This window comes from Paroedura picta, chromosome 7, assembly GCF_049243985.1.
Source record: "Paroedura picta isolate Pp20150507F chromosome 7, Ppicta_v3.0, whole genome shotgun sequence".
Taxonomy (NCBI): domain Eukaryota; kingdom Metazoa; phylum Chordata; class Lepidosauria; order Squamata; family Gekkonidae; genus Paroedura; species Paroedura picta.
Window position 1 is genome coordinate 56,339,503 of NC_135375.1, and position 27,271 is coordinate 56,366,773.

At 41.4% G+C, this 27,271-nt stretch overlaps 1 protein-coding gene across 5 annotated transcripts in view; it reads right to left on the bottom strand.

Moving 5' to 3' along the window:
* ZNF608 (zinc finger protein 608) overlaps positions 1–27,271 on the bottom strand; it is a 156,781-nt gene that overhangs the window by 4,352 nt on the left and 125,158 nt on the right. For all 5 annotated transcript variants that reach the window (XM_077344432.1, XM_077344433.1, XM_077344431.1 and 2 more), the window contains 4 exons: positions 10,306–10,393; positions 6,990–9,414; positions 1,063–1,480; positions 387–559 (listed from right to left, as the gene is read on the bottom strand). In XM_077344432.1, the coding sequence (XP_077200547.1) occupies positions 387–559; positions 1,063–1,480; positions 6,990–9,414; positions 10,306–10,393 (3,104 nt within the window). The remainder of the gene's footprint in view (positions 1–386; positions 560–1,062; positions 1,481–6,989; positions 9,415–10,305; positions 10,394–27,271) is intronic.

Here is a 27,271-nt window from a genome sequence, read left to right on the forward strand (position 1 = left end):
ATCAATTCAAATGTATAACAGGAAGACAACAAACATGTTCCCCTTTGTCAGCCCCAGTCAAACTGGCCTAGGACCCTTGTACATTGTCTCCGGGTGGCTGCTGATGTCTCTTCATCCCCCCCCCCCCGATAGATTCCTGTACATACATTATCACAGACTGATAACTAGCTATAGCAAGCAACAATAGTTAAGGTGGTGAAAAGGCAGCCATAGAGGGTATATTTGGTAAAGCTTAGCAGGCTGAGGAGGAACAGGGTCATTTCATTACATAGAAGTAGAAGGATGAAATCCCAGGATACTTCCTGCTGCTTGCCTCCAGTCTTCCTGTCCCCAATATATCTTTCTGAACACATGCAATTTTGTAGTAATAAGAAAAGATGTCTTACAGCAGGAGACTTGCTGCGGTATTGGTTGGCATGTTGTTGCAACAAATCCAGTGCTTTAGATTCAGTGGTTGATTTTACATTGATGCTAGGGCTGGTGTTGACTTTCTCCACCTCTTCTCTCCCTGACATCTTCCCATAAACAGGATAATGAAACCCTGGTGAGAGATAGGCCCCTGCAGATGAACAATAAATGACGCATCAATTGACCGTTTACATGGGAGGTGGACAGTCCAAATGCATCAAATTTAAGTCATGTGATAGGAAAAGGTTTTTTACATGTGAGTTACCACCCCTCCCCAAGATAATTCAATCTAATGAATGTGGGTATAGAGAGGGTTAAGTTTACAGCCATTTCAAACATTTATAGGTCCTCTTAAGTGAAAGGAATAGTAACTATAATGGTTCTGACAGTAAGTGCTTAGAATATTTTTATAGGCAATAAACTATCTGTCAGTGTAATGGCCATAGCAGAATGTCACTGGTTGTGGAAACTGTATCTGGGAATGCTGACAGTTCGTAAAAAGAAACAGCTTGTGTTAAATCTACATCATTCCTAGAATTCTGCAGAACAAATGTCAATGTGAAGCTTCTCATTTTCCTTTGCTGCTAACAGGCTGTGTCAAAATATATGGGCTCCTGCACTATTTACGTATGTCTAGATGTACTCCGTACCTACCTGGATAGCTGTGCATGAGGACAGGAGACACAGCACGGTATGCAGGATGATTGGGATCATACATCTGTGGGTAAGGATAAGCATGCAAGTATTGGATATATGACTGATGCTGAGTCATTGGAGAGGAGACAGCCACTCTAGCACCCCGGGACTCCTTCCAATTTACAGGAGTCTTTCGATCATCATTTTTTATCTTGTTCTCCTCTAGTGGCTGGGAATCAGAACGCTTGACCTCCTTAGGCTCCTCTTTAATGCTGTTTAATGAGACAGGAAGATTGGAAAAGGAGGCTTCCTTATTAGGTGTTTTTCTAGGGCTCTCTTCTTTTAACTTTTTTTCACGTTCCAGTTCCTCTGTTTTTTGTTGATCAAGATATTTTGGCTGATAAACATAATGATGCCACGTTCTTGTATCTGGGTCCTGATATGGGAAGGAGGAAACAAACAAAGAAACAAACCCTCAATTTCCTTCAAATTTACGTTTGGAAATAACAGTCTACATAGCCAAAGAAATCTATCCTGTGGTCAAAATGTAGTCACTGAAAAAAGCAAGCAAGCAGTACAAAAAGGCACTGAGACACAAAAGGTAGTGCCCTGGTAGAGATGTATTATTTCCACACATTGAGTTGTTAAGATGGGATGGGGAGGTATTTTTATTGGTCCCTCGACCCAAGGGGAAAACTACACATTTGCACGGAAACTGAAGTATATCCAATATATATGCAATATACCAGCACAAAGCAAAAAATTACAAAGTTATCCTCAAATTAAGCACTATAAGTAACACCGACCTTCTCCAGTGTATAACTGTAAAGTTGTGATTGTATGCCTACTTAACTGGAAGCAAACCCCACTGAACTCAAGTGGGACTTGCTTCTGACTAAACCAAGCACAGGTTCAAGTTGTTAATGCCAAAGTGAATCAAGACAAAAGTTGACACAGTGAATTAAGAAGAAATTAAGACCTTATTTAATCAGAATTAGTATCTTATCTTAGTTATTCATAACATACAATTCTGAACTCTGAGCCACAGAGACTTCCAAAAAGGGAAGATTTATATGAACAACTCTCTCAACTCTTTCACCTCAAGTTTATACTTAATTATGTGTGTGGGTTCTCAGTTTCTTTCAATTGACACTGAAGATGGAAAAATCTGAGATTCATGCGAAGCAAGAAAAATCAGAGGGTATACAATGGCCTTGTAAACATGCTGAAAGCACAGGACACTTGGAGATTCCCAATCTTGAACCAAATAATTCAATATGCTCTTCATTCAACAATCTTTTCAACACCATCCTAAATATGTCGGTTATTGGTAATCTGTAAAATGCAGCACCCCCTTCAAGGATCGCTGCCTTGTTGTGGCAAGGGGGCTTGCGTAGTTCAGTGAAGCTATGAGCTATACCGTGCAGGGCCACCCAAGACGGACAGGTCATAGCTGAGAGCTCTGACAAAAGGTGATCCACTGGAGAAGGAAATGGCAAACCACTCCAGTATCTTTGCCATGAAAACTCTATGGACAGTTCCAATAGGCATAACGATATGACGCTGGAAGATGAGCCCCTCAGGTCGGAAGGTGTCCAATATGCTACTGGGGATGAGCAGACGGCTAGTACGAGTAGCGCCAGAATGAATGAAGCGGCTGGGCCAAAGCCGAAAGGACGCTCAGTTGTGGAAGTAACTGGTGGCGAAAAGACAGTCCGATGCTGTAAAGATTTTTATTCCATAGGAACCTGGAACGTCAGATCCATGAATCAAGGCAAGCTGGACGTGGTTAAACAAGAAATGACAAGACTGAACATCGACATTTTAGGAATCAGTGAACTAAAATGGACAGGAATGGGTGAATTTAATTCAGATGACCATCAGGTATGCTACTGTGGACAAGAATCTCGCAGAAGAAATGGAGTAGCCTTCATAATCAATAAGAGAGTAGGAAAAGCAGTCTTGGGATACAATCCCCAAAATGACAGAATGATCTCAGTTCGAATCCAAGGCAAACCATTCAACATCACAGTGATCCAGGTCTACGCCCCAACCACTGCTGCTGAAGAGGATGAAGTTGATCAGTTCTATGAAGCCCTACAACACCTTCTAGAAGCAACGCCAACAAATGATGTGCTTATCATCATGGGGGATTGGAATGCTAAAGTAGGAAGCCAAAAGATAACCGGGATAACAGGCAAGTTTGGCCTTGGAGTACAAAATGAAGCAGGGCACAGGCTGGTAGAATTTTGTCAAGAGAATACAATGGTCATAGCAAACACTCTTTTCCAGCAACCCAAGAGACGACTCTACACATGGACATCACCAGACGGTGAACACAGAAATCAGATTGACTATGTGCTCTGCAGCCAAAGATGGAAAAGTTCTATCCAGTCAATAAAAACAAGACCAGGAGCTGATTGTGGTTCAGATCATGAGCTTCTTGTTGCAAAATTTAGGCTTAAATTGAAGAAAGTAGGGAAAAGCACTAGGCCACTCAGGTATGAACTAAATCATATCCCCGACGAATACACAGTGGAGGTGACAAATAGATTTAAGGAATTAGATCTGATAGACAGAGTGCCTGAAGAACTATGGATGGAGGTTCGCAACATTGTACAAGAGGTAGCAACTAAAACCATCCCAAAGAAAAAGAAATGCAAGAAATCAAAATGGCTGTCTGAGGAAGCTTTACAAATAGCTAAGGAGAGAAGGGAAGTGAAAGGCAAGGGAGAAAGAGAAAGATACACCCAACTGAATGCAGAATTCCAGAGAAAAGCTAGAAGAGATAAGAATGCCTTCTTAAATGAACAGTGCAAACAAATAGAAGAAAACAATAGAATGGGGAGGACCAGAGATCTTTTCAAGAAAATTGGAGATATGAAGAGAACGTTTCATGCAAAGATGGGTATGATAAGGGACCAAAATGGTAGGGACCTCACAGAAGCAGAAGAGATTAAACAAAGGTGGCAAAATTATACAGAAGAACTATACAAGAGCGAGCTTAACATACCTGATGACCACAATGGGGTAATTACTGACCTGGAGCCAGACATCCTGGAATGTGAAGTCAAATGGGCCTTAGGAAGTCTGAGTAACAATAAAGCTAGTGGTGGTGACAGCATTCCAGTTGAACTATTCAAAATCTTAAAGGACGATGCAGTAAAAGTGCTACACTCAATATGCCAGCAAATTTGGAAAACTCAACAATGGCCACAGGATTGGAAAAGGTCAGTTTACATTCCAATTCCTAAGAAGGGCAATGCCAAAGAATGTTCAAACTACCGCACCATTGCACTAATTTCTCATGCTAGCAAAGTTATGCTCAAAATCCTACAAGCTAGGCTCCAGCAATATGTGGACCGAGAACTTCCAGAAGTACAGGCAGGATTTCGAAGAGGCAGAGGAACTAGAGATCAAATTGCCAACATACGCTGGATCATGGAGAAAGCTAGGGAGTACCAGAAGAACGTCTACTTCTGCTTCATTGACTATGCTAAAGCCTTTGATTGTGTGGAACACAACAAATTGTGGCAAGTTCTTAAAGAGATGGGAATACCAGAGCATCTTATTTGTCTCTTGAGAAATTTATATGCAGGCCAAGAAGCAACAGTGAGAACTGAACATGGAATCACTGACTGGTTCAAAATTGAGAAAGGAGTTCGGCAAGGCTGTATACTGTCGCCTTGCCTATTTAACTTGTATGCAGAGCACATCATGAGAAATGCGGGATTAGAGGAGTCACAAATTGGGATCAAGATTGCAGGGAGAAATATCAACAACCTCAGATATGCAGATGATACCACTCTAATGGCAGAAAATGAAGAGGAACTAAAGAGCCTGTTGATGCGGGTGAAGGAGGAGAGTGCAAAAGTTGGCTTGAAACTCAACATCAAGAAAACAAAGATCATGGCATCCGGCCCTCTCAATTCCTGGCAAATAGAAGGGGAAGAAATGGAGATAGTGACAGATTTTATTTTCCTGGGCTCCAAGATCACTGCAGATGGGGACTGCAGCAAAGAAATTAAAAGATGCTTGCTCCTGGGGAGGAAAGCTATGGCAAATCTAGACAGCATCCTAAAAAGCAGAGACATCACCTTGCCAACAAAAGTGCGTTTAGTCAAGGCTATGGTATTCCCAGTTGCAATGTATGGCTGTGAAAGTTGGACCATAAGGAAGGCCGAGCGTCAAAGAATTGAGGCTTTTGAACTCTGGTGCTGGAGAAGACTCTTGCGAGTCCCTTGGACTGCAAGGCGAACAAACCGGTCAGTCCTAGAGGAGATCAGCCCTGACTGCTCTTTAGAAGGCCAGATCCTGAAGATGAAACTCAAATATTTTGGCCACCTCATGAGAAGGAAGGACTCCCTGGAGAAGAGCCGATGCTGGGAGCGATCGAGGGCAAAAGAAGAAGGGGACGACAGAGAATGAGGTGGCTGGATGGAGTCACTGAAGCAGTAGGTGCAAACTTAAATGGACTCCAGGGAATGGTAGAGGACAGGAAGGCCTGGAGGATCATTGTCCATGGGGTCGCGATTGGTCGGACACGACTTCGCACATAACAACAACAAAAATGCAGCAACATGGTGATCCATACGACAGTCATCTCCAGAACTCGCTCTACACAGGCCTGCCCTTGTTCTTGACCCGGAATGTACAACTGATACAAAATATGGCTGCTAGGGTCCTCACAGGAACATCTTGGAGGGCTCATATCCAGCTTGTGATGAGGCAGCTGCACTGGCTGCCAGCTGCAGCCTGGATGAGTTCAAGTTTTTTGGTTTTGACCTTTAAGGCCCTTCTTGGTCTGGGACCCAAGTATCTGAGGGACCGTTTGTCACCCTGTGCCCCCTGCAGGGCTTTGTGCTCTGCAGGTACCAATTTGCTGGTTGTTCCTGGCCCCAGAAAAACTCACCTGGCCTCGTCCAGGACCAGGGTCTTTTTGGTCCTGGCTCCTACCTGGTGGAATGAGCCCCTGGAAGAGCTGCGGGCCCTGGGAGAGCTTTCTGCTTTCTATAGGCCTCTTCCACCAGATCTATGGATGAGGCCAGTGCTGGAGAGAGATTAAATGCCCCCACCCCGAAAAGACACACTGCCACATTGTTACCATAATCGATGTGGCCATTGTTGTACTCCCTTGCTACCCAGTTATTAGCCCCTCTGTTTAGGAAGGTCTTACATCTTTTATTTTCTGCCGCCATGTTGTTATTGTTGCTGTATTCTTGTAATTGTTGGGTTTTACTGGGGATTTTACTGGGGTTTTATTGTACTAATTTGCTGTGTAACCCACCATGAGCCAGCTTGCCAGGAGTGGCAGGTAACAAATTTTAAAACAAACAAACAAATAAATGCATGCATGCATGCATGGGCAGTGGCCTGGCTGCTACCGTACATAAAAGGTCTAAGAGAGGCAAATCAGGGAACTGCACCAAAAAGAGGGAACTGGTGGAAATTACTCCACCTTTTCTGTGTATGGAAAATGTAGTCTGGATCCAACCCAATACCTGGATTTCTGGGCTATAAAGCAGTATCATCCTAAATACAGAACAAAACCATGTTGCTGGGATAGTATCATGCAGAGAGCTAAGAGTTTATATCAAAACTCCGTTCAATTTATGCCAGCTAAGTTGGTTTCCTATGTGCAATGGTACAAAAATGATCATTCACAACACAGGTAATTAAAACAAACTAAACCTTTATATAGGCTTCTGCCATGGAGGCCGAGCTCGAGATTCTTCTACAATCACAGGAGTCATATTTAAACAAGTGGGTTTAAAAATATTGTAACTATACAAAGACAACAAGGTGATAAAATTCTGGCTTTGAAAAAGGCCAGAAATACACACTAAAAGCTGTATCAATATTGTTTTACGGGGTGTTATTTTGTCACCTATTTACTAGTTACAACAAATGAAGAATTAAAACTATTTGAGTCCCAATGATCTTACCTGTTTAAACCTTGTAGTAGGATCTACTCCAGTCTGTTTCATAGAATCCATAACGGATTTCATTTCCACGGCCTCCTTTATAAGCTGGTGGTTTTCCATTTGCTTTGCTTTGAAGCTATCAGACTGAAGTTGTTGCTGATGATTGGAAAGTATTTGTGTTTTGCTTGTATCCTCAGTTTTATTAGGGACCGATGGCCCTATTTTAGGGTTGTTCTTAGTGGCCTCTGGAGTAGAAGGAGCTTTTGAGATAGTGGCAGATGGGATATTTTTCAACTTGTCATCTTTTCCTAGGTCCTTCAGAGGGAGTTCATTTTTCCTTTCACAGTCTCTTCCAGTTTGTGCCATTTTCTGTTCAGCCAGTCTCTGGTCCTCGTAATATTTTTCATACTGCTGCCTGTAAGTAGGGTTAGAAGCCATTAAGGACTTCTGGTCCATGTAAAGCCCATATGCATACTGGCCATAGTAAAGTGACTGCGCAAGTGCAGGATGTCGTTGAGTGATTACTGACTGGTGTTGGGGCTGTAGATTAGTGGCACTGGCTTCACTTTTCTTGGACTCTGCAGGCTCTGCTTTGTCTTTCTTCTCAGCCTCTTCCTCTGACTCCTTTTTGATCTTCATCCCCTGCGTATTATTGCTGTTCCCAGCCGCAGGAGTGCTGACCTGTCCAGAGTGCATGTAACTTGGAGAATAATAAGGATCGTAACCATGGTAATAGGGTGAATGAGACTCTTTTACTTGGGGTGGTTGTACTGGGGTTGAGGAATGCCCTTTTACAACGCTGTCCTTATTAGAAATAATATCTGAAGGGGAGCTGGCCTTTGACCTCATGCCCTCTGACCTGCTGTCAGAACCACCATCGTCTGCAGCATCAGAGATATCCGAGTAAGCGGGGCTGTTTGTTTTAGCAGCTGCACCCTCTGCCCCATTCTGTGTCAACACATGTAGGGGTGCTATAGAAGCTTGTCCATTCACCAAAGTGTTGCATTCTATTCGGGAGGCACTCCCTATTGAAGGGCTGGGTGCATTGTCTGTGAAAGTGTAAACCTTATCGGCTTCGGCTTTAATACTTGCCATCCTACTCTCTTGAGACTCTGACAGTCCATTAGCTAGCACTTCATTCTTGCTGAGGTGTTCCTTTAAAAAATGTCCAGCAATCTCCTTCCCCGACCCTTTTGTGTCCTCTAACTTTCCCAGCTTCAAGTCCATTTTGGGACTTCCACTCTCTTTGCTTTCTTTGTCCTTCAGCTTTCTCTTCTCCTTTTTCTTTTTGTCTTTGAGTAATGTGAGAGCCGGGCTTACAGTGCTTGGCTCTCCCATAATTGTGGGCTTTGGTTGAATAGGTTTTAATGGAGGACTCTTTGGTGTAGCCTGCACAACAGTCGTTGTTAGTGAGGGCAATCCTGGTATTGTCCCGGCAGTGGTGGTTGTAAAGGCTGCCGTGGGTATAGCTATTAATTGAGGAGGTGTTGGAGCTGGAGCTGGTGCAATGGGCCTGGCAGTTTTAAGCTTTGAAAGGTTTTTATCCACTTTGCAGTGGCTAGCTTTTTTGCCTTTGTCTTTTTCTACAATGTTTTTCTTGTCTATCAGTCCTTCAGCCTCTAATTTGGGCATTTCAGCAGCTAAACTGCCATCTGCTACTGAGCAGTTCTCCAAAGTCACTGTCATATTGGAAATTATGGGTAAGCTGTTCAATTCACTATTCAAACCTCTCTTTTTGCCAGAATTCTTGCCATGGCTAGCCTGTTCTCTCCTCCCCTTGGGTGTTCCAGGTGTACTGAGAGAGCAAGGAGATGTAGGGGACTTCAGCGGATCAAAATGGGATATGCTTGTGCTTGGCTCACTGCATTCAAGTGCCACATTGCTTAACGCTTCCTCACAATCTGAAATTTTGTCTTCACTATCAGGCTCAAATTCCAGTTTATTTTCCGGGTCTAAATGTGCATGAGCCTGGTGATATCTCAACCCATTAATGTGCTTGTACTTTTTGTTGCAGTTAGGATGGGGACAATCAATCAAAACAGGAGAAGAACAGCCTTGGTCCAAAAAAATAGTATCTGGCTTCCCCTGGGGGGTGGTTGGAGTGCTTCTAGAATTGGTACGAACACGCTTTCCAGATTTATTGTCTTCGGAACTGGAGTTCAAGTCTAGCTCCATTGGTGGCTTGTTTTTCCTCTTATTGGTAGACAAAGGGCTGACTTTGACATCTTCCAGGGCACAGTTTGGTGGTGTCCTGCGGCCACTTGAATTAAGGCTGCCCCGCCTCCCTTTTCCATTAGCACCACCCCTGTTCTTGTTCTGAAGTCCCCTAGATTCAGTAAAGCTAACATCATTCCCTGGGGCAGCTGCAGCTGCCACAGACCTTGCTCGTTTTCCTCTGCCCCGACCCCCTCGCATTTCCAGATCACTTGTTGGTGACTCACAAAACCTGTTGAAACAAAGCCAGATATCCAAATTAGATAGTGGACGGAAATATGATAAAACATTTATTAATTATTTATTTATTTATAATTGGATTTATATACCGCCGTTCGCCAAAAGGTCTCACGGCGGTTCACAATAAAATATAAAATCAAAGTAAAATCACATAAAATCCCAGAAATAACCCATTATTACAATAAAAGATGGCATTCTATTCTATAACTTTCCCCGCTTATTCAGAGAGAGGTCAGGCGTTAATTCTGTAAGAGAGAGAGGCAAGAAAGACTGGGCGATGGATTAGGAATCTTGGATGGAACTCAGGCTCTGCCCTGGCCTCAGCACATGCAGCACATAAAGAAATACCACCAGCCTCAACAAATCTTATAGAAAAAGAAATATTGCTATCATACTTTGCAAAGAAGAAAAAAGGAAAAGCATTATACATATTGGGGCAAAAGTTTTACTTTCATTTATACTGTGCCTGCAGCTGATTACAAACAAGATAAAACAATAGCACAAAGCATAAAATGACTCTTAAAAACCAAGTCACAGTATCTTTCTTTCAGCTTACTTAATTCAAGTAGGCAAACAGCCAGCTGAACTGCTTCTCAGTAAGCCAATCAAATAAATAAAGCAACAAAAGAGAACCCTCTCTGGATGGATGGCCGCCGGTGGCTACGTCTCTGAGGCTGAGGCAGCCATTACAGAACTCTCAACGCAAGAGAGGGAACACTTTAATACTGAATTCATTTTAACATCAGATAAAAAGTTTTCCTTAGTGTAATGCAGAATCTGAGAGTCTTGTGTATGGTTTTTAGTTACATGGATTTTTAAAATTAGCCTCTATTTTTCACACCAGAATTTGAAGGGGGAAGCAAAGCAAAGCAAATTTGTTTACCTAGGAGGGGCCCAATCGTGCTTAGTGCAATCAAGCAACGTTCCAACGTACGTTTTATTCCGCCATGTAACATTTACAACTAGAACACCTGCAGAAGAGAAGAAACAAAAAACAGATAGAACAATTTTTAAAAGCCACCTTTTAAAAAGAAAACCAGCAAAGCTTCATTTGCTTTCAAGGGCTGTGGTTTACAATAATGATCCCCAACCTATGGGCTGCGGATCACATGTGGTCCTTCGACTAATTGGAGGTGGTCCCCGAAGGATGCCTTCTCCCCCCCCCCCGGCCCTTTACTTCATCCCCCCCAGCCCTTTACAACACACTTCATTGTTGTGGCGTGTCTGTATCTTATTTTGAAGGGATGTTTAAACATTACCATAGCGATCAGAGAGCGCTAGGGCAGTGGTTGAGAGTAGAGGAGTAAACTACCCCCCCCCACACCGGGCCTCAGTAAAAGGCGTTGAGTGGTCCCCGTTGATAAAAAGGTTGGGGACCACTGGTTTACAAGCTTCGGCTTTTTAGGTTTCAGTGACCTCCAATTAAAAGCCTCAGAAAAGTATGCCTGCGTGGGAGTGTGCACATGGACACAAGAGACACAGAGACAGAGTAATCAAGATACAGCTGAGAGATGGTTTTTGCTCTGTCCTGCAGTAAAAAGGCAACGTTTACTTCTTAATTTTGATATTATTGCGCATAATAGCTTTTGTTTGGCAGTCAACTGGCATACATGGAGTGCCAATAGCCAGTACTTAAAGCACTAGGCAATTTATGAAGAATCTGCTTTGTCTTCAATAACAATGTGATATTAATAACAGCGATTTCATATATTTCAAAATATATTGTAGCATACCATTAAATAAGATGACTTTTATATATTATTTACATTTTAATATTGAAATTCTTAATAACCGATATATGATAAGAGTTTGGTAAAGATAATGCATTTATTCTTTTAAAGTATCTGCCATTGCTAAAGCTTTGACTATTTTTTTTGACACTGAATATATTCAGCCTGAAAATCAGTATGCCACTCAATAGTCTTTCTTAAACAAAGATCTATCTGTTTTTTTCCTTCAGCAATGATTATGTACAAAGACAATTTATAACAATTAGGCTTGTGTGTTAGAGAAATATAACGATATCTTTAACAGTAATTTCTTCCCTCAGAATGTTAAAACAGGCAACCTAAAACAATAATACTTTCTGAATAGTTAACACAAGGTCTGAATGAGTCAAAATACCCCTTTGCATCATCGAATTCCAATTCTGGCTTCTTAAAACAAGCAAAATAACACACAAATAAAAAAAGATGGCATTGTGCTTCATGTTTCCAGTTTGTCGGTTTGCTTTACGTCACCAGTGTGATTTCTAATTTTGCGTTAAACCTTTCCCTAGACTGCTGCACCAATGTAAAGAAAACATGTAACCTGCAACTTATTTCCTTAGGGTCCTTTTAGCAGCAGGAAAGTATGTTGAAATGTTATTAGCTGAAGTACTAGGGAAGAAGGGATTTCCTTTAAGCATTTTCAACAGCATATCCTGGGGAAAAATGGTTCCCTGCATGATTTCAGCTTGTTATTTTACAATGACAGTAGGCTCCCATACAGAGAAAGCATGAATATCAGTCTTTTAGTTTAATAAAACTCACATTTAAAGAACAGTATAAAATTTTTGCACAGATAAATTAACTTTATTTTAATATGTTGTATTTTGCTTTTAGCAAATTGTAACAGCTGGGAAAACACATTTTATTCCCACTCTCCCACTTTCAGGGTGTGTGTTTAAACAACACCAGATAAACTATGAAAAAAGTGGTCTGTTTTTCTCATCATTTGCTCTCTAGGGCACCGTGTGTGGTGTCAGAGACCTTTCCAACTGCTTAAAATTCTTCAGCATGTCAGCTACATTTACAGCACTGGAATATATTTGTATTGCCAGAAGGTTACTGCATTTTAAGCCCGAGAAGCAATAGGCTGAATTACTTTGTTCCAGAGCCTCTGATGTAGCACAAATGTATAATTAAAATTGCTTGAAAGGGAAACATGAAAGAAACAGCAAACCCTCCATTCTTGGAGTAATAAAATTAAAAACAGGAAAAGTCTGCACAGACACTTAACATTTGTCTGCAGTGAAAGGCTTTTGTTATTGCCTTCCCCTAAGGGCTTCATATTTCCAGCAAACACAAATTCTGGATTGGCTAGTGCCTGCTGGGAATGCTGTTATCTGATTGGCTGGGTTGAACACTGCAGCACAAGCCACAAAAAGCAAACTTCAAAGGGAAACAGGGATACACCACCATACCATCCTGTGAAAGGAGCAGGGGAAAAGGTAAGGGAAGAGAGGCAAGCCAGAAATAATCCCAGCTGTGATACAGGCTTGCCTAATGCTTCCTATCTCTGTAGTCAAACCATTTGCTCTAATCAGGCTTGAGAATATGATGAAACCTTACTGCCTGCTAAACTGCATTGCATTTATATTCAGCCATGTCAATACAACACTGGAATATAATTTAGTGCAAGGGGGCGGGGGAGAAAGACTAGAAGATATGGAGATTCCCAGAACAGTGGTACAGAGAAAAAGAATAAAGTCATTGGCTATTCTGGTAGTGAACCGTGACCAAATTAAAGTGAACCCCCAACAGTAAAGTATTCAAACCTCTTTAAACTGTTCAAACCTCTTGTGACTATTTCTGGATGAGTCTATTTAAGAGCCTACTAAAACTTGGATAATGTTACAAATTGCAAATATAGCTACTTGAGTAAACATTTCTATACCCAGTGGATCTGTGAACAACGGGTGTGTTTTCATGGACATATAGCAGCAGACTAATGAATATCTAGCCCTTCACTACAAAACAGGATTTGGCAGAAGCTCTGCAGAGTCTCAAGCCTAGCTGGTACAATTTAATTGGAGAAACCAGGATCTGCACTTTATTCCTGCCCCAGAGAACAGAATGAGGCTTGCTTTACAGGTTACTTTAGTAGCATGATGACAGAACCACATGAGTTCAGCTTCATGTGGTTGGCTGCTTGGAACACTTCCCCAATCCAGACTGATTTTAAGCACATCTGGGAAATCTGCTACAAAATTCCTCATGTGTCTGCTACTAATACCCCACACACACACACACACACACACACCGAGGGGGGTGTAGAGTCCAGATCACTTCCAAATAGGAAATGTGAGCCTCAGGACTAGTTCAAACACTAAGTAGTTGGGTATTTGATATATGTGCAGCAAAACTATGATTCTTTCTGAATACGTTCACTCTGCTTAACTGATTGGAAGGGGTGTGTGGGGGGGTTATTTTTCAGATATTTATCATATGTTGCTATGACTAATGTGCCTATGATCTGGATGGCCCAGGATCATCCGATATCAGATGTTAATGTCAGCCCTGGTTAGAACTTGGATGGGAGACCACCAAGGACATGGAAGGTAGGCAGTGGTGAATCCCCTCTGAACATCTCTTGTCTTGAAGAGTCTACATGGTCACCATAAATTGGCTGTGGCTTTTCAACAACAACATGACTAGTTTATTCTCAAGAAATCATAGTTAATTTGATTTATTGAATTTGTAGAACCACCCCTCTTAGTAGAGCCATCTTGGTTAAAAAGTCTTGAAAAAATAAGAGCTTGTTTTTTTGTGCCCTGCTTTTTACAGCCTGAAGGAGCCTCAAAGCAGTTTACAATCACACACCCTTCATGTCTCAACAGACACGCTGTGAGGTAGGTGAGGCCGAGAGAACTCTGGAAGAACCATGACTGGGCCAAACGTCTGGCTATATGTAGAGGAGCAGGGAGCCCAGATCTCCAGTTTAGAGGCTACCACTCTTAATGTACACCAAGTTGGCTGTCTTGAGAGCCAAAGAGTGCTGTTTGAAATGTTCTTCAGAAAAGAATTTTCATATTTGAGCCCCCAAATGCAATGAAATATAGATTTTTGTATAACAGAGTTTAATTATATCTAATTCTGAATCTACTCCCAATGTGGATAGAAAAACCCAGGCTGAAATAGTACTTTTCTGTAGATATGGAGGACCCTACAGAAAAAAAGGAAAAAAGTAAAAAAAACAAAAGAGAGAGAGAGAAAGAGAGAGAAAAGAGGGGGGAAAGCAGTGGCTTTCAGGCCCTTCTTCAAGAAAGGACTGTTATCTGTGCTTGTACAACTCACTAAAGGAGTGCCTCATGGGCTGAAAGTGGGGGAAGAATCTGCTGCCAGCTGAGTTGGACTGGCAGGCATGCAGACAGGAACAAGGGCACATGAGCCAGCAGATAGCAGGTGAACAGGGAGGAGGAGGGAAATTAGAGCCACTGTTGTCACCTTCTCCCCAGGATGGGAACCAGAGGAAGATGGGATTCCCAACTCTCATATGTTTTCCAGTTCAGTTTATGTTTAAAAAGAGTCCATATATGATAAACAGATTAAGTCACTGCTTTAAATAAAAGCTAAAATCAAAGATGTTCTTGCAACAAGGAATAAAAACTATGGAGATGGATGTTTTTCTTCTGGATTATAGAATAGCTGGAGGAGGTCATTTATTGCACTACATACACCTGCTTTCCTGCCTTCAGTCACAGGAATGTTCTCTCAGAGCAAGCAAGGAAGAACATTAATTCAGCAAAACTACTGTAGAAATGGGTCAAGCAAATGAACTGCTTCACTGAGAAGCATGCAACTGGAAAGACTAGCGCGGCAGAGGGAAATGGATATAATGAAAACACCATCCTCGTTCCCTTCTGCTCTATATGCCACAGAGCTCCAGACATTTCAATGTTAGTGTTACCTAAATATTATATAGTAGCAAAACTGCTTTACACTTTTATGACAATACGGATAGCCAGAAGACAAGAGTTCAAACCTCAACCCTTAAAAGGGGAAGTCAACCTGGCCCCACTACTCATTAATTTAGTAATTTTTTTCCTTTTTTTTTCCATTTTTCAAAAATGTGGTAAGAGTGGTACAGAGCAGAAACATTTTTTAAAAAATGATACAAATGGAATGGAATGATTGGTATGTAAGGAACCTATAAGGACACCAGTCCCCAGGTGGGATCTGAGGATCCCTGATCTTACAGGTCATCTCCAAGTGACAGAGATCAGTTCCCTTGGAGAAAATGGCTGCTTTGGAGGGAGGCCATTGAGGTGCCTTCCTGCCCACTCGCGGCTCTACCCCCAAAGTCTCCAGGTATAATTTAAAAAAGCTAAAGGTAAGTCCTTCAAAACCTGGTGGTAAAGAATGTACCAGATGAAAGGCCAGATCCCCTCCTCATTTTAATAGAGCCACAATAACACTAAACAGATTAGATTCAAGTGGTAGCCATGTTGGTCTGAAGTAGCACAACAAAATAAAGAGTCCAATAGCACCTTTAAGACCAACAAAATTTATTCAAGAGCAGATTAGTTAGTATACCTACTAGCTAAGCAACTGTCTGAGATGATCATGCTTTGTGAACTAGTACCTAGTCGTATGTCTAAATCTTAGCATTTTATGAGGAAAGATTGAGGGAGCTTAGTCTGTTTAGTCTGGAGAGAAGATGACTAAGAGATGATGTGATAACCACCTTTAAATACATGAAGGGCTGTCATACAGAAGATGGAGCAGGGTTCTTTTTTGTTGTCCCAGAAAGTTAGACCAGAACCAATGGGTTGAAATTAATTTTAAAAAATATTTGGCTACACATCCGGAAGACGTTCCTGACAGAGTGGTTCCTCAGTGGAACAGGCTTCCTCGGGAGTGGTGGAGACTCCTTCTTTGGAAGTTTTTCAACAGAGGTTAGATAGTCATCTGACAGAAATGCTGATTTTATGAACTTAGGCAGATAGTGAGTGGGTGGGCAAGAAAGGGATGTGCCAGTGTTTGTCTATTGAGGCCCTTCCTAGGATGGTAATTGAATTCCCTTCAGGCCAGGCTTACTTCTGGAGATTTTTTATTTGGGGGGAGTCACTTGGGCATGAAATTGGGATCACTGTGGGTAGGCAGGTAGTTGTGAGTCCCTTCCCACTCTATGATTCTATGACTGGTTTGGAAATACTTCAAATACAGCTTTCAGTCCTGTTATCTTCAATTAGACTAAAGCCTGGATTCCTGACCAGGGGGTCTATGGACTTGGCCACAATTTTGGGAACTGGCCACCTCCATCTGGAAGACTCGGTGGGTGTAAAAATCAATGGGGAGGGTGACACTTGGTTGTGGCATATTATAGGGGTCTGGGCTGTCTACTCAACTCCTGCCTTTCTTTTTGGCCTCCATGAGGCAGAGTCACCACAGAAGAGGTAAAGATGGCGGAAGGGAGCGAAAGGATGGTGAAGGTTGTGGGTGATGTCACTTCTGGTGGGCATGACAAGGAAGCGGGACCAGCTGACACTAATTCTAGGGGTCCTCAAAGTCTGAACAATAATTTCAGGGGTTACTCCATAGTCAAAAGGTTGAAAAAGGCTGGACTAAAATAACTTAAATCCAATTACCCCATCACAGCTTGTTTAGGATTGCAGTAATAGTGCCTACTAATTAGGTGTATATCTAGCAAATATTGTTTGAAAATGTTATATTTAGATAACAGTATGTAAACAGAGAAAAACAGGTTGGGAATTTTATTTTAAAGAGACCCATTGAAGAGCTATATGCTTGAAGAATCACTCTACACATCCTGCAATCAATCCATCTGGAACAGTACTGTGTCTCCTCACCCTGAATTTTATCTCAAGAAATATGGCAGTGGAGCCAAGGAAATGGCAGCATTAGTGACAAGCAATGCAATGGCCAACTTGATGCTCTATCGTGCTGTATCTACAACCACACACTTTTGAAACCCACAACACTATGGTGTTAATGCAGGAAAACATCATGTAAGAATTAAAGGTTTGAAGGACAAAAAGCTCTTTCTGTGATCTGGCTGGCATTAATTTGCTTTTGTTAACGGGGAGCATTTTTGCATGAGGAATATGTTATTAGACAGCCTCTGAATGTTGGTGGCTTTAAGAGCCTCCAGAGATTGACAGGCCAAGGAGCAGTGAGTAAAGAGTGTGTGACTCTCTCTTGTGCCTTTTAAAATGCTAGTGAGGAGGGGAAAAGGTGAGACATGACGACAGAAAAAAGCAAGAAGGCTTTTCAGTGTGGGGCGGGTGCGTGAAAAAGCGGAATTTACTATCCTACAATTGTGGATAGGAGACAAAGCACAATTTGGCACCCTGTGCGGAAATTCCCTAGAAATTCTACAACTCATTGTTCTTATTTTCATATCATATCTACAAAGGCTGTTCAATTACTGCTTGGTTTGCCATAAACTTGATTTCTGCATGTTGATAAATTCCAAAAGATTATTGTAGGATACATAAGCTAAATACAGGGCTGACCTGTGAGAAATATTCCTATTACTTGGCCTGAGAGAGAATAACCAGTAGTTACATTTTAAGAAAGATTATTTCTTCAAGCTATTGTGTCTGGCCATCAAGGATACGGGAAGCAAAGATTTTTTTACAAAAGACCACAGAAAGAAAACTAAAAACCATAACCGAAAAGGGACAATTTCCCCATGGGCTGTTGTGCTTTAATACTCAAAAGAACACATGGCCACTTCCATCACTGTCACATCCCTTGCAGCCTTTGTTCTGAAGCCTGATGAGTTGTATTGATTTGGGAAAATCATTGAGCTTCTTGGAAAACTAGACCCTAGCTTATTCACCACCATCTATTTCTTTCTCAGGAAGACAGCTGGTCAATATTCAGCGGCTAGCCCACAAAAATAAGTCCTTGCCGCTTCTTTCCCCTATTTGAATTGTGAGTAGTTTTTTGCTTTCCAAGCTGAGATATAATAAGCTAGGAAGTTTTGGCACAAAGAGCGGCATTAAATACAAATGTCTGTGGACAAAATCACCACCTAATGCTGCAGCTGACATAAAAAAAACAACAGAGGAACAAAGGACAATAGGAATCTGTTTGGCCTGGTGTTACAAATGGTTGTACTGTTTGTACTGGTGCTACAAACAGTTTACTTTTGAATCATTAAAAATTACTTGGCATCTATTTGGAAAAGTCTAAAGAAATACAAAATTACATAGTGTTCAAGGAGCACTAGAGCTGGAATATTTTAACTCAGTTAGGAACAGATTTACTAGGTTAAGACAAAAAACAGCAAAACAAAATCCCAAAGAAAATAAAACATATTGAACATATTGATAGCATACAGTTCTAGGCAGCATACTAGAAATTGAGAAAATAGGAAGATAGTTATGCAGCGTTCAACTTGGCATTTGTGTGTTTGCCTCTTCATTTTTCTCCTGACCTATGGACCACGTCATTGTCCAACCATTAAATACTTTTAAACTCAAGTAATTTAAATGGAAGAACTGAGCATAATCTCAATTTTCTCATAAAATCAGAAGGAATGTGTAGCTGCAAACACTGATCCTTTAACGGTTATTAGTGAAATCACATAACAGAGCTCTGCAAAAAAGTAAACCCTTGTGCATTCCCTTCAGGTAGACAGAACGGTCCTCTCTAGGTGGATTCTCAGAGGCTAACAGGGTAGATGCGGTAAATGCTTTCTCATTAAATTACAAATTTATAGTCTGGAAACGTTAATGGTTTAGTGAGACATATTATATGTCTGTACAGTCATGAAGAACAATAGTTAGGTAAGAAGTCTCCTTTCTTCTTCATGGTCTCTGTGCATATCCAGAGATGGTCGCCGGTCATTTCACAGGTTTTCCAAACACAGAAGCCAGATGACCTCTAACATTGAGAACACAATGTTTTACAAAAATATGTGCTGTGTCTCAAGTAAATACTTGATAAAGGTCAGGAAGCAAAACACCATGAAGGAAAAGATTAAATATTAATTTCCTATACAAAATGTTCCTTTGGGGCAAGAGATATCTTGGAATGAAGTGTAACAGCCAGAACAACCCAACCAGAAAGCCTCTGTCAGGAGCACAAGAACCCTTGTGAGAAGTGCCATAACAAACAAATTGAAATGGTTTTTGTATTCAGAAAAGAATAATACTTGCACAGAGCTTGTTTCAGTGGCTGAGCTATATGATGAACACTGTGGAGGTCATGAGTCCCAAAAGTGTTATAGTTGAAGCACATTCTGAATCAGGGACTGAAAAAAATATAAAGGTCAAGAAAACAATTTGGATGCTTAAGGAGCTCCTGGTCACACTACTAATGCAGTCAGGCCAAATATACCTGCCAGTCTTGTTAATGGGACTCCTACAGCTCCCCCCTCCCCCCTTTTTAAAAAGATTTCAGATTAGCATCAAAATCTGAAATCTTAAAATTGCTTTGGAGGATTTAAATCCCCCCCCCAATAAAAATAGTGCCATCTCCTCCATGCATTGTCAGTAATGGGGGTTAGCCAGGAACCACAGCAGCCTCGGTGACAGCAGTGGCAAGTTTGCAGAAAAAAACATCAGTATGTATCAGAGTGATCATAATCCATGAATTTAGATATTCACAGATGGAGATCATACTTCACTACAAGATAAATAGGTGTACTTCTATAAATCCATTTGGGACGAATTAGTGAAATACAGAGACTGAAAGCAGTCCTCAACAATTCTGAATTTGTGCATTTGTGCTTTCTGCTCTTGGATGAAAACACCTTAAGAAGAAGTGGTGTACCTGATAATTCTTTGGAGATGCAAAGAGGTCCACTGCTGGAAGACTGAACTGTTCCACAATCAAGTTGAAGGTCTCCTCCTTTAATAACCATTTCCCTTCTTGTATGACCTGGCAACTAAGTCAGTTTGCCATGACAATGAGGGTCCCCTGTTTGAGTTTGGCTTGAATAGATGAGAGATGTTTCTCTGCCCCCATCAAGATTTTGAGGGCCTTTCTGTGTAGGGTTGATGACTTGGATCCCCTTGTTGGTTTATATAAGTCTTGGCCAAGATGTTGTCAGTGTGAACCAGAATAAGAAACTGCACAATTTGTTTTCTGAAACTGAGCATGACTCCAGTAAACTTATCGGAAGAGACCTCGGATGAAGTCCACCTTCTTTGCATCAGGACATCATTTAGAGTTGCTCCCCAACTGGATAAGCTCTTGTGTGTGGAAATCAGGATCTTCTCCTGGATCGGGGAGACCTAGCCCTGCTTGAAGTTCTTGTCTTTAGTTCACCACATCAGCTGTGTTTGATTTCTAATGCGACTTGTGAAGAAAGGACCTGTTTGCTGGTGATTTGCAACTGGAAAGGCTTTAGAAATCGCTGAAACTGATGAGACTGTAATCTTCCTCATTGGGTTGTGTCTAGGTTGGATACCCAATTAAACTGGGTAGGTTCATCAGGGACAGTGATTTATTCTTTATGATGATGACTAGTCTTGTGTTTTTGACTTTTTTGTCAGTCATGAAAGGACAGTTGATATTTGTATCATTTATCACGCTGACATATTCCAATCTTTGAGTGAGAATGAGTGATATTCTGCAAATTTAGTAGGAAGTCATAATCTTGAAGAGTGTTAATGGCTTTTTGGGTATTTAGAAGTGCTTGTTGGCTGGAGACAGATTGGATGAGAATGGGTGGATGGAGCTGTATCCATTGATGTCTCAGGGAAACTACTTGATTTAGGAGAAGTCTGGCATAGCGGAGAGACCAAAGAACAGAGTTCTGAATTGTAGGTGACTGTCTTCTGCACAGAAACGAAAGACTCTCCAATGTCCACTGAAGATATGCTTTGGTCAGATCCAGTGAAATTATACATTTTCTCAGTTATAGAAACTCCATTATTGATTACCATGTTTCTAATCTGAAGTATCTCAGGATAATGAAACCATTCAATAATTTTAGATCAAGAATCACCTTCCAGATGCTAATAGACACTTTGCTTTGTCTCTTGCTCTCAGATAGCTCAGTTGCTTGAATTTTCGATACGTGGTCAATGGCAACCAAGGTTCTTAATTCTGATTTTGTTTGGAAGTGGGGGATGTTAAAAAACAAACCAGTGGAATATAGGAGAGTTCTATCGAGTAGCCCTGAGAAGTGACTTCCATCACCCAGATGTCCATCTGAGGAGAGGGCCACGTTTTTCTTCCACTGGTAGCCTGCATAAGTCTGACTTTGGACTGCTTGTATCATTGCTCATGTCTCTCAGTCCTTTTGACATTGGGTCTGCAAAATCTGGAAGTGAAACCTCCTCTATGAAGTTACTGTCTGAGTCTCTTCTGTATTACAGGAAAAAGAGTTGAAGGTTATGTGAGCACAATGCCTGATGTTCTTAGGAATCTGTCTCTTCTTATCCTTAGACAGCAGGAATTTTATCCAAGGGGGTTTGGCCATTCAATATGAGCCTCTTGAGAAGGGAATCTTCCCTGTGCTTCTTAGCATCCTTTTTAAGCTCCATGTTGTGCTCCTCAGCTGGGTTGGGCCTTTTTGAGAGAGCACCCTCCAGAATGATCATCTCCCCGTTCCTCATCCAAAATCTGCATTGGATAGAAATCTATTCCTGTTTTGCTCCCTTTCAGCCATGCTGACTTAGCTGAAAAGCAGCACTATCCAGCAGAGCAATAAAATGGCCCCCACAAGTGAGCTCTTCACTCTGTTCACCGAGTCAAAAATAGGAAAACAGCAGGGCATGGAAAGAAAAGGACAGAAAGAATGGAGTAGAGAAGTAATAAATGTAGAAGATAAAAGGAGTGAAGGAAAAGGTGAAGCTAAGGAGTGAAGGATAAAATATAGATCTAAAGCTAAGATTTATCTGCTCTCCCTACTGAGACGACAGAACTGAAACCTAGATGACTCCCACTGAAGGAGACAGGAAGAAGAAATTGAGTTCTTGCCTCCCTGACTGAATGGTGGAAACCAACCACTAAGATTCAGCAACCAAAGCTTGAAGGCTGATTGTCTCAGTCACTCTGGAACCACTCTCCAAGTACTCACAAATTGGACAACAAAGAAGATACTCCCCATTTAATCCTTCAATTACAAAGAAAACAACTGAGGAGGAAATACAGGTGCTCAGAAAAGCTGCTGTTGTAGAAGTCAGGAGCAGGGAGAAGTCTATGGTGCTCCTCAGAGCAGATGCAGTTCCCTCTCTTGAACTCTACAAGGTTCCAAAGATTACACAGCAGAAGTGTGGCATCCAACTGTGGGACTGCACAGATATGAAGAGAAAGAATTAGAATTGCCTTATTTAGCTGGATCACACACCACGTAAAATAGGATAGGTATTCTCAAAAACACCAAGTTAGATAACTAAGTATCACATTTACATTTTTTTGAGTCTTGAATAGGTTTTGCTTTCAAGTAAAGGTGTTAAGAACAAAATCTAATGCAATACATATTTATGTAGTAACTCACTAGTTAACGTTAACTTTATGACAAAGACTCTCCCATTATAAATTAATCTGTGACTGTTAATGTGCAATCCATTATTTTTAAATTAATAAATCCACTGTCTATAGACAGAAAACCAAAATAGTCATGCTAATCATCTAAACATTTAAGAAAATTCCAAATTAAAATGCTAATGAAATAACTCTGGAAACATCCAACATCTGTCTCTTTTGAAAACCTTATGATCCCTAAGTGTACGCTGGCTTTACGTTGTACAGGGATATATAGATATACAGTATTTGCTGGCGTATAAGACTACTTTCCCCCCCTGAAAAACATGTCTCCAAGTGGGGGGGTCGTCCTATATGCCAGGTGCACTTCAGTTGGGATAGACATAGCTGCCCATCATGGTCCATAGTACTGTATTTTGAGTGGAAATGTTGGGGGGTCGTCTTATACGCCCAGTCGTCTTATACTCCAGCAAATACGGTATGTCTGTGTGTATGTTTTAATTAATCAAAACATTTTTACGACATCTTTCCACTCAATCAGGGTTCCACAATCTAGAGGACATGAAAATATTAAAATATGTGAGCAATTCAAAACAACATTTAAAATTATGAAGTAATTCAATAAAAATAAACATACAGCACTGGTATGGATCTCATACTGAGTTTTATTGCACACTATAAGGCAATTTAAAAGTACATATTCTGTTTTATACAGAAATATATAAAGGTAAAGGTATCCCCTGTGCAAGCACCGAGTCATGTCTGACCCCTGGGGTGATGCCCTCCAACGTTTTCATGGCAGACTCAATACGGGGTAGTTTGCCAGTGCCTTCCCCAGTCATTACCATTTACCCCCTAGCAGCAAGCTGGGTACTCATTTTACCGACCTCGGAAGGATGGAAGGCTGAGTCAACCTTGAGCCGGCTGCTGGGATTGAACTCCCAACTTCATGGACAGACAGCTTCAGACAGCATTTCTGCCGCTTACCACTCTGCGCCACAAGAGGCTCTACAGAAATATATACAGCCAGACTAAATACTGAATTGAGGCAGCAAGTTTAGGCAGGGCTACTCAGAAGTAAGTTCCAATCTATTTAAAAATAAAAAGAAAAGGCCTACGATAGTGTCCTTAAGACTGCACCCTTGGTCTTCCACTCAGGGCTTTAGAGGTCAAAACCACCTTTCTGAATTTGGATCAGCAGGTTCAGTAATAGTTATAATGTTCGGGTTACATGCTCCCTGACTAGCAGTTTAGCTGCAGCAACCTGCACCTTCAAATACTTTTCAACGGTAGTCCAAAGTGAGGCATGCTGAAACAGCACAATCTAAATGTAACAAATGGCATAGATTACTTTGGCTAGCAATGGACACAGTTGAGGCACCAGCAGAATCTGGGCAAAAGCCATCACTACACCCTTTGGCAATGAATTCCATATACTGGGTATATTGAACCTTAAAAATATCAACATTTCCGGATATTCCTGAGTCACAGTATCAGAATGGTATTTGGAATTGGTAAACATTCAAAACCCTCATTTTTGTATTTTGCTTTGTACCCCATAAGGCCCCATCAAGGATCGCTGCCTTGTCGTGGCGAAGGGGCTTGCGTAGCTCAGTGAAGGTATGAGCTATGCTGTGCAGGGCCACCCAAGATGGACAGATCATAGCAGAGAGCTCTGAGAAATGGTGATCCACTGGAGAAGGAAATGGCAAACCACTCCAGTATCTTTGCCATGAAAACTCTATGGACAGTTCTGAAAGGCAAAATGATACGACGCTGGAAGATGAGCCCCTCAGGTCGGAAGGTGTCCAATATGCTACTGGGGATGAGCAGACAGCTAGTATGAGTAGCTCCAGAATGAATTAAAAAACTGGGCCGCTCAGTTGTGGATGGAACTGGAGGTGAAAAGACAGTCCAATACTGTACAGACTTTTATTCCATAGGAACCTGGAATGTCAGATCCATGAATCAAGGGAAGCTGGACGTGGCCAAACAAGACATGACAAGACTGAACATCGACATTTTCGGAATCGGTGAACTAAAATGGACAGGAATGGGTGAATTTAATTCAGATGACCATCAGGTATACTACTGTGAGCAAGAATCTCTCAGAAGGAATGCAGTAGCCTTCATAATCAATAAAAGAGTAGGAAAAGCAGTATTAGGATACAATCCTCAAAATGACAGAATGATCTCAGTTCGAATCCAAGGCAAACCATTCAACATCACAGTAATCCAGGTCTATGCCCCAACCACTGCTGCTCTCTCTCTCTCGTCTTGATGCTTTTAGCTATCTGCTTCTCAAAATCTCTTTCTGCATGGCTAATTACTGACTTACATTTCTTTTGCCATGGCTTGTGGTTCCTTGGGGCAAATCTTCCACTTTTTAAGAAAAGTCTCTATCCTTTTTAGAACTTCAGTGATTTGCATTGTTAACCACACAGGTTTTCTTTTAGACTTGGCAGTGGTTTACCTACTCTGTGGAGTAAATTCTGCTTGGGCTTTAATTAGCGTGGTTTTAAATAGTATCCAAGCATCCTCTAGGACAGGCATGGCCAACCTTACTCAATGTAAGAGCCACATAGGCTAAGCTTCAGATATCTGAGCACTGCAAGTCATGAGCAACTATTACACATGTGTTTTTATCATCAAATGCACATCTAGTAACAAACTTTTAATATAAATATAAAGAAAAACACATATGTTTGAGTTGAAAATAGAGGTGGTAACATTGGGGTGTCTGTTAAAAATGTTCAGATTTGCAGTACACCCAAATTTCAGTATTTTCTGGGGGTGATATTGGCTGCAGTGATGGAACAAGATAGCAGAAATGGATGGTTGAGCAAGAATTGAGATGCAGAAATGTAAAGTACAGATTTTAGCAAATGATTGGAGCTTCATTTAACACTTGAAGCATTAATCTAAAATCTTTAAATAGTAGAACCTTTAACTTTGTTTCCCCCCTCACTTCTGAATTAGGGTTTTTAAAAATCTTATCGGCTTTATAATGGTCTGCATCTGGTCTGAGTTCTGTTTTCTGAACCTCTGCAAGGGACTGGCAGATGGCTGATTTCTCTCAATTCTTTTGATGCTTGTGCTCTAAGTCAAGAATCAAAAAAGTAATGGAATAGGTTGGAGGAAACTGGTTTCCTTGCTATGAAGCCCAACACAGAAATGTGTCTCTCTGCCTTTCCTTCCCAAGATCTTGGGTTCCCAAGTGCAGTACTAACAAGCAAGTGAGCAGGAGCTGCAAGTGGCAGTGGGACCTCAGAAGAAACCTTGGGCCCTTGCAGCTACCCCATGGTTACAACAGCCCTGACTCAGCCCCTTAGAAGAATCAAGACTGCTCTGCTCTGTGCACTGGTTGTGACTGCCCCATTCACAATGCCATTGATTTTTTCCAAAAAGATTTGAGCAAATTAAAGGCAAATCACACCATTGGGTGTATGCCTTTAAATGTCACCTAGTAACTTATTAAAGTGCATAAATAAATACACTGAACTTTGCTTTGATTAAAAGTGAACAAGTAACTTTTAAAAGCATATATCTAATGATGTGATTTGCCTTTAATTTGTTCAGATGAGGAGGGGGATGGTAACAAGAGCCAGCTCTCAAAATGCCCATTGGCACTTACCGTGAAGGGTACTTCTCCCTGGGTTCTAGGACTCCATCCTTGATGGGTGGTTCTCACCGCTGGTGCTAGGGAGGCAGGCCTTAAATTTACTTCCTCTTCCTGTCTCCCTGGTAGAACCGCCCTCATCTTCAGTTGTGATCCTTCCAAAGCTCAGAGAAACAATACTCCAAACTACCGTAACCATAACTCTCTGTAATAATTTTTCTTTTCTTTCTTTCTTTTTTTTTTTTTTTAATAATAAGAACATGAAATAGTGGAAGAGGAAGCAGAAAAAACAGTTCCGAACAACTAAATTCCAATATTCCCCCTTTTCCTGTCCCATAATGACTATAACTGGACTAAATTTCAGACGACGCCCAGGGAGGGCTGGATGGAGTCCTAGAACCCAGGGAGAAGTACCCTTCACGGTAAGTGCCAATGGGCATTCTCCCCTGGTTCTAGGACTCCATCCTTGATGGGATATGCAAGAGCTTACTTTGTCCCGGGCGGGATTGTGTCGTCTGAATCTAAGCCTTGTAAAAGAACACTTCTGCCAAAGGCAGCCTCCGCTGCACTGTAATCACTAAGCTTATATGGCTAAATTTCTGTCCTCAGTTTTTTTAAACTTAAACTGTCCGATGCATCTTGACTATCTTTGTATAGCCTCCTAATCTGCTTTATGCCAATAAACGTATTGTATTGTATTGAATACTAAGCTTATAGTGCCTAATAAAGGTGGAAATTGAAGACCAGGTAGCCGCCTTGCAGATCTGTTCTACAGAGGCAGAATTTATCATGGCAGCATTTGTTGCAGCCCCCCTAACTGAATGCGCTGTAATGCCAGAGGGCACAGGCCTACCCAATGAACTGTATGTTTCAGCAATACAATCCCTGAGACACGTTCCAATAGCCACAGTAGACATCCTTTCCCCTTTATTAGGCGGAGAAATGCTTATGAACATTGACTCTGATCTCCTAAATGGCTCCGTACGTATAAGGAATGCCTTGAGGGCCCTTCGTACATCTAATCTATGCCACAAAACTTCTTTAGGATGTTTAGGGTC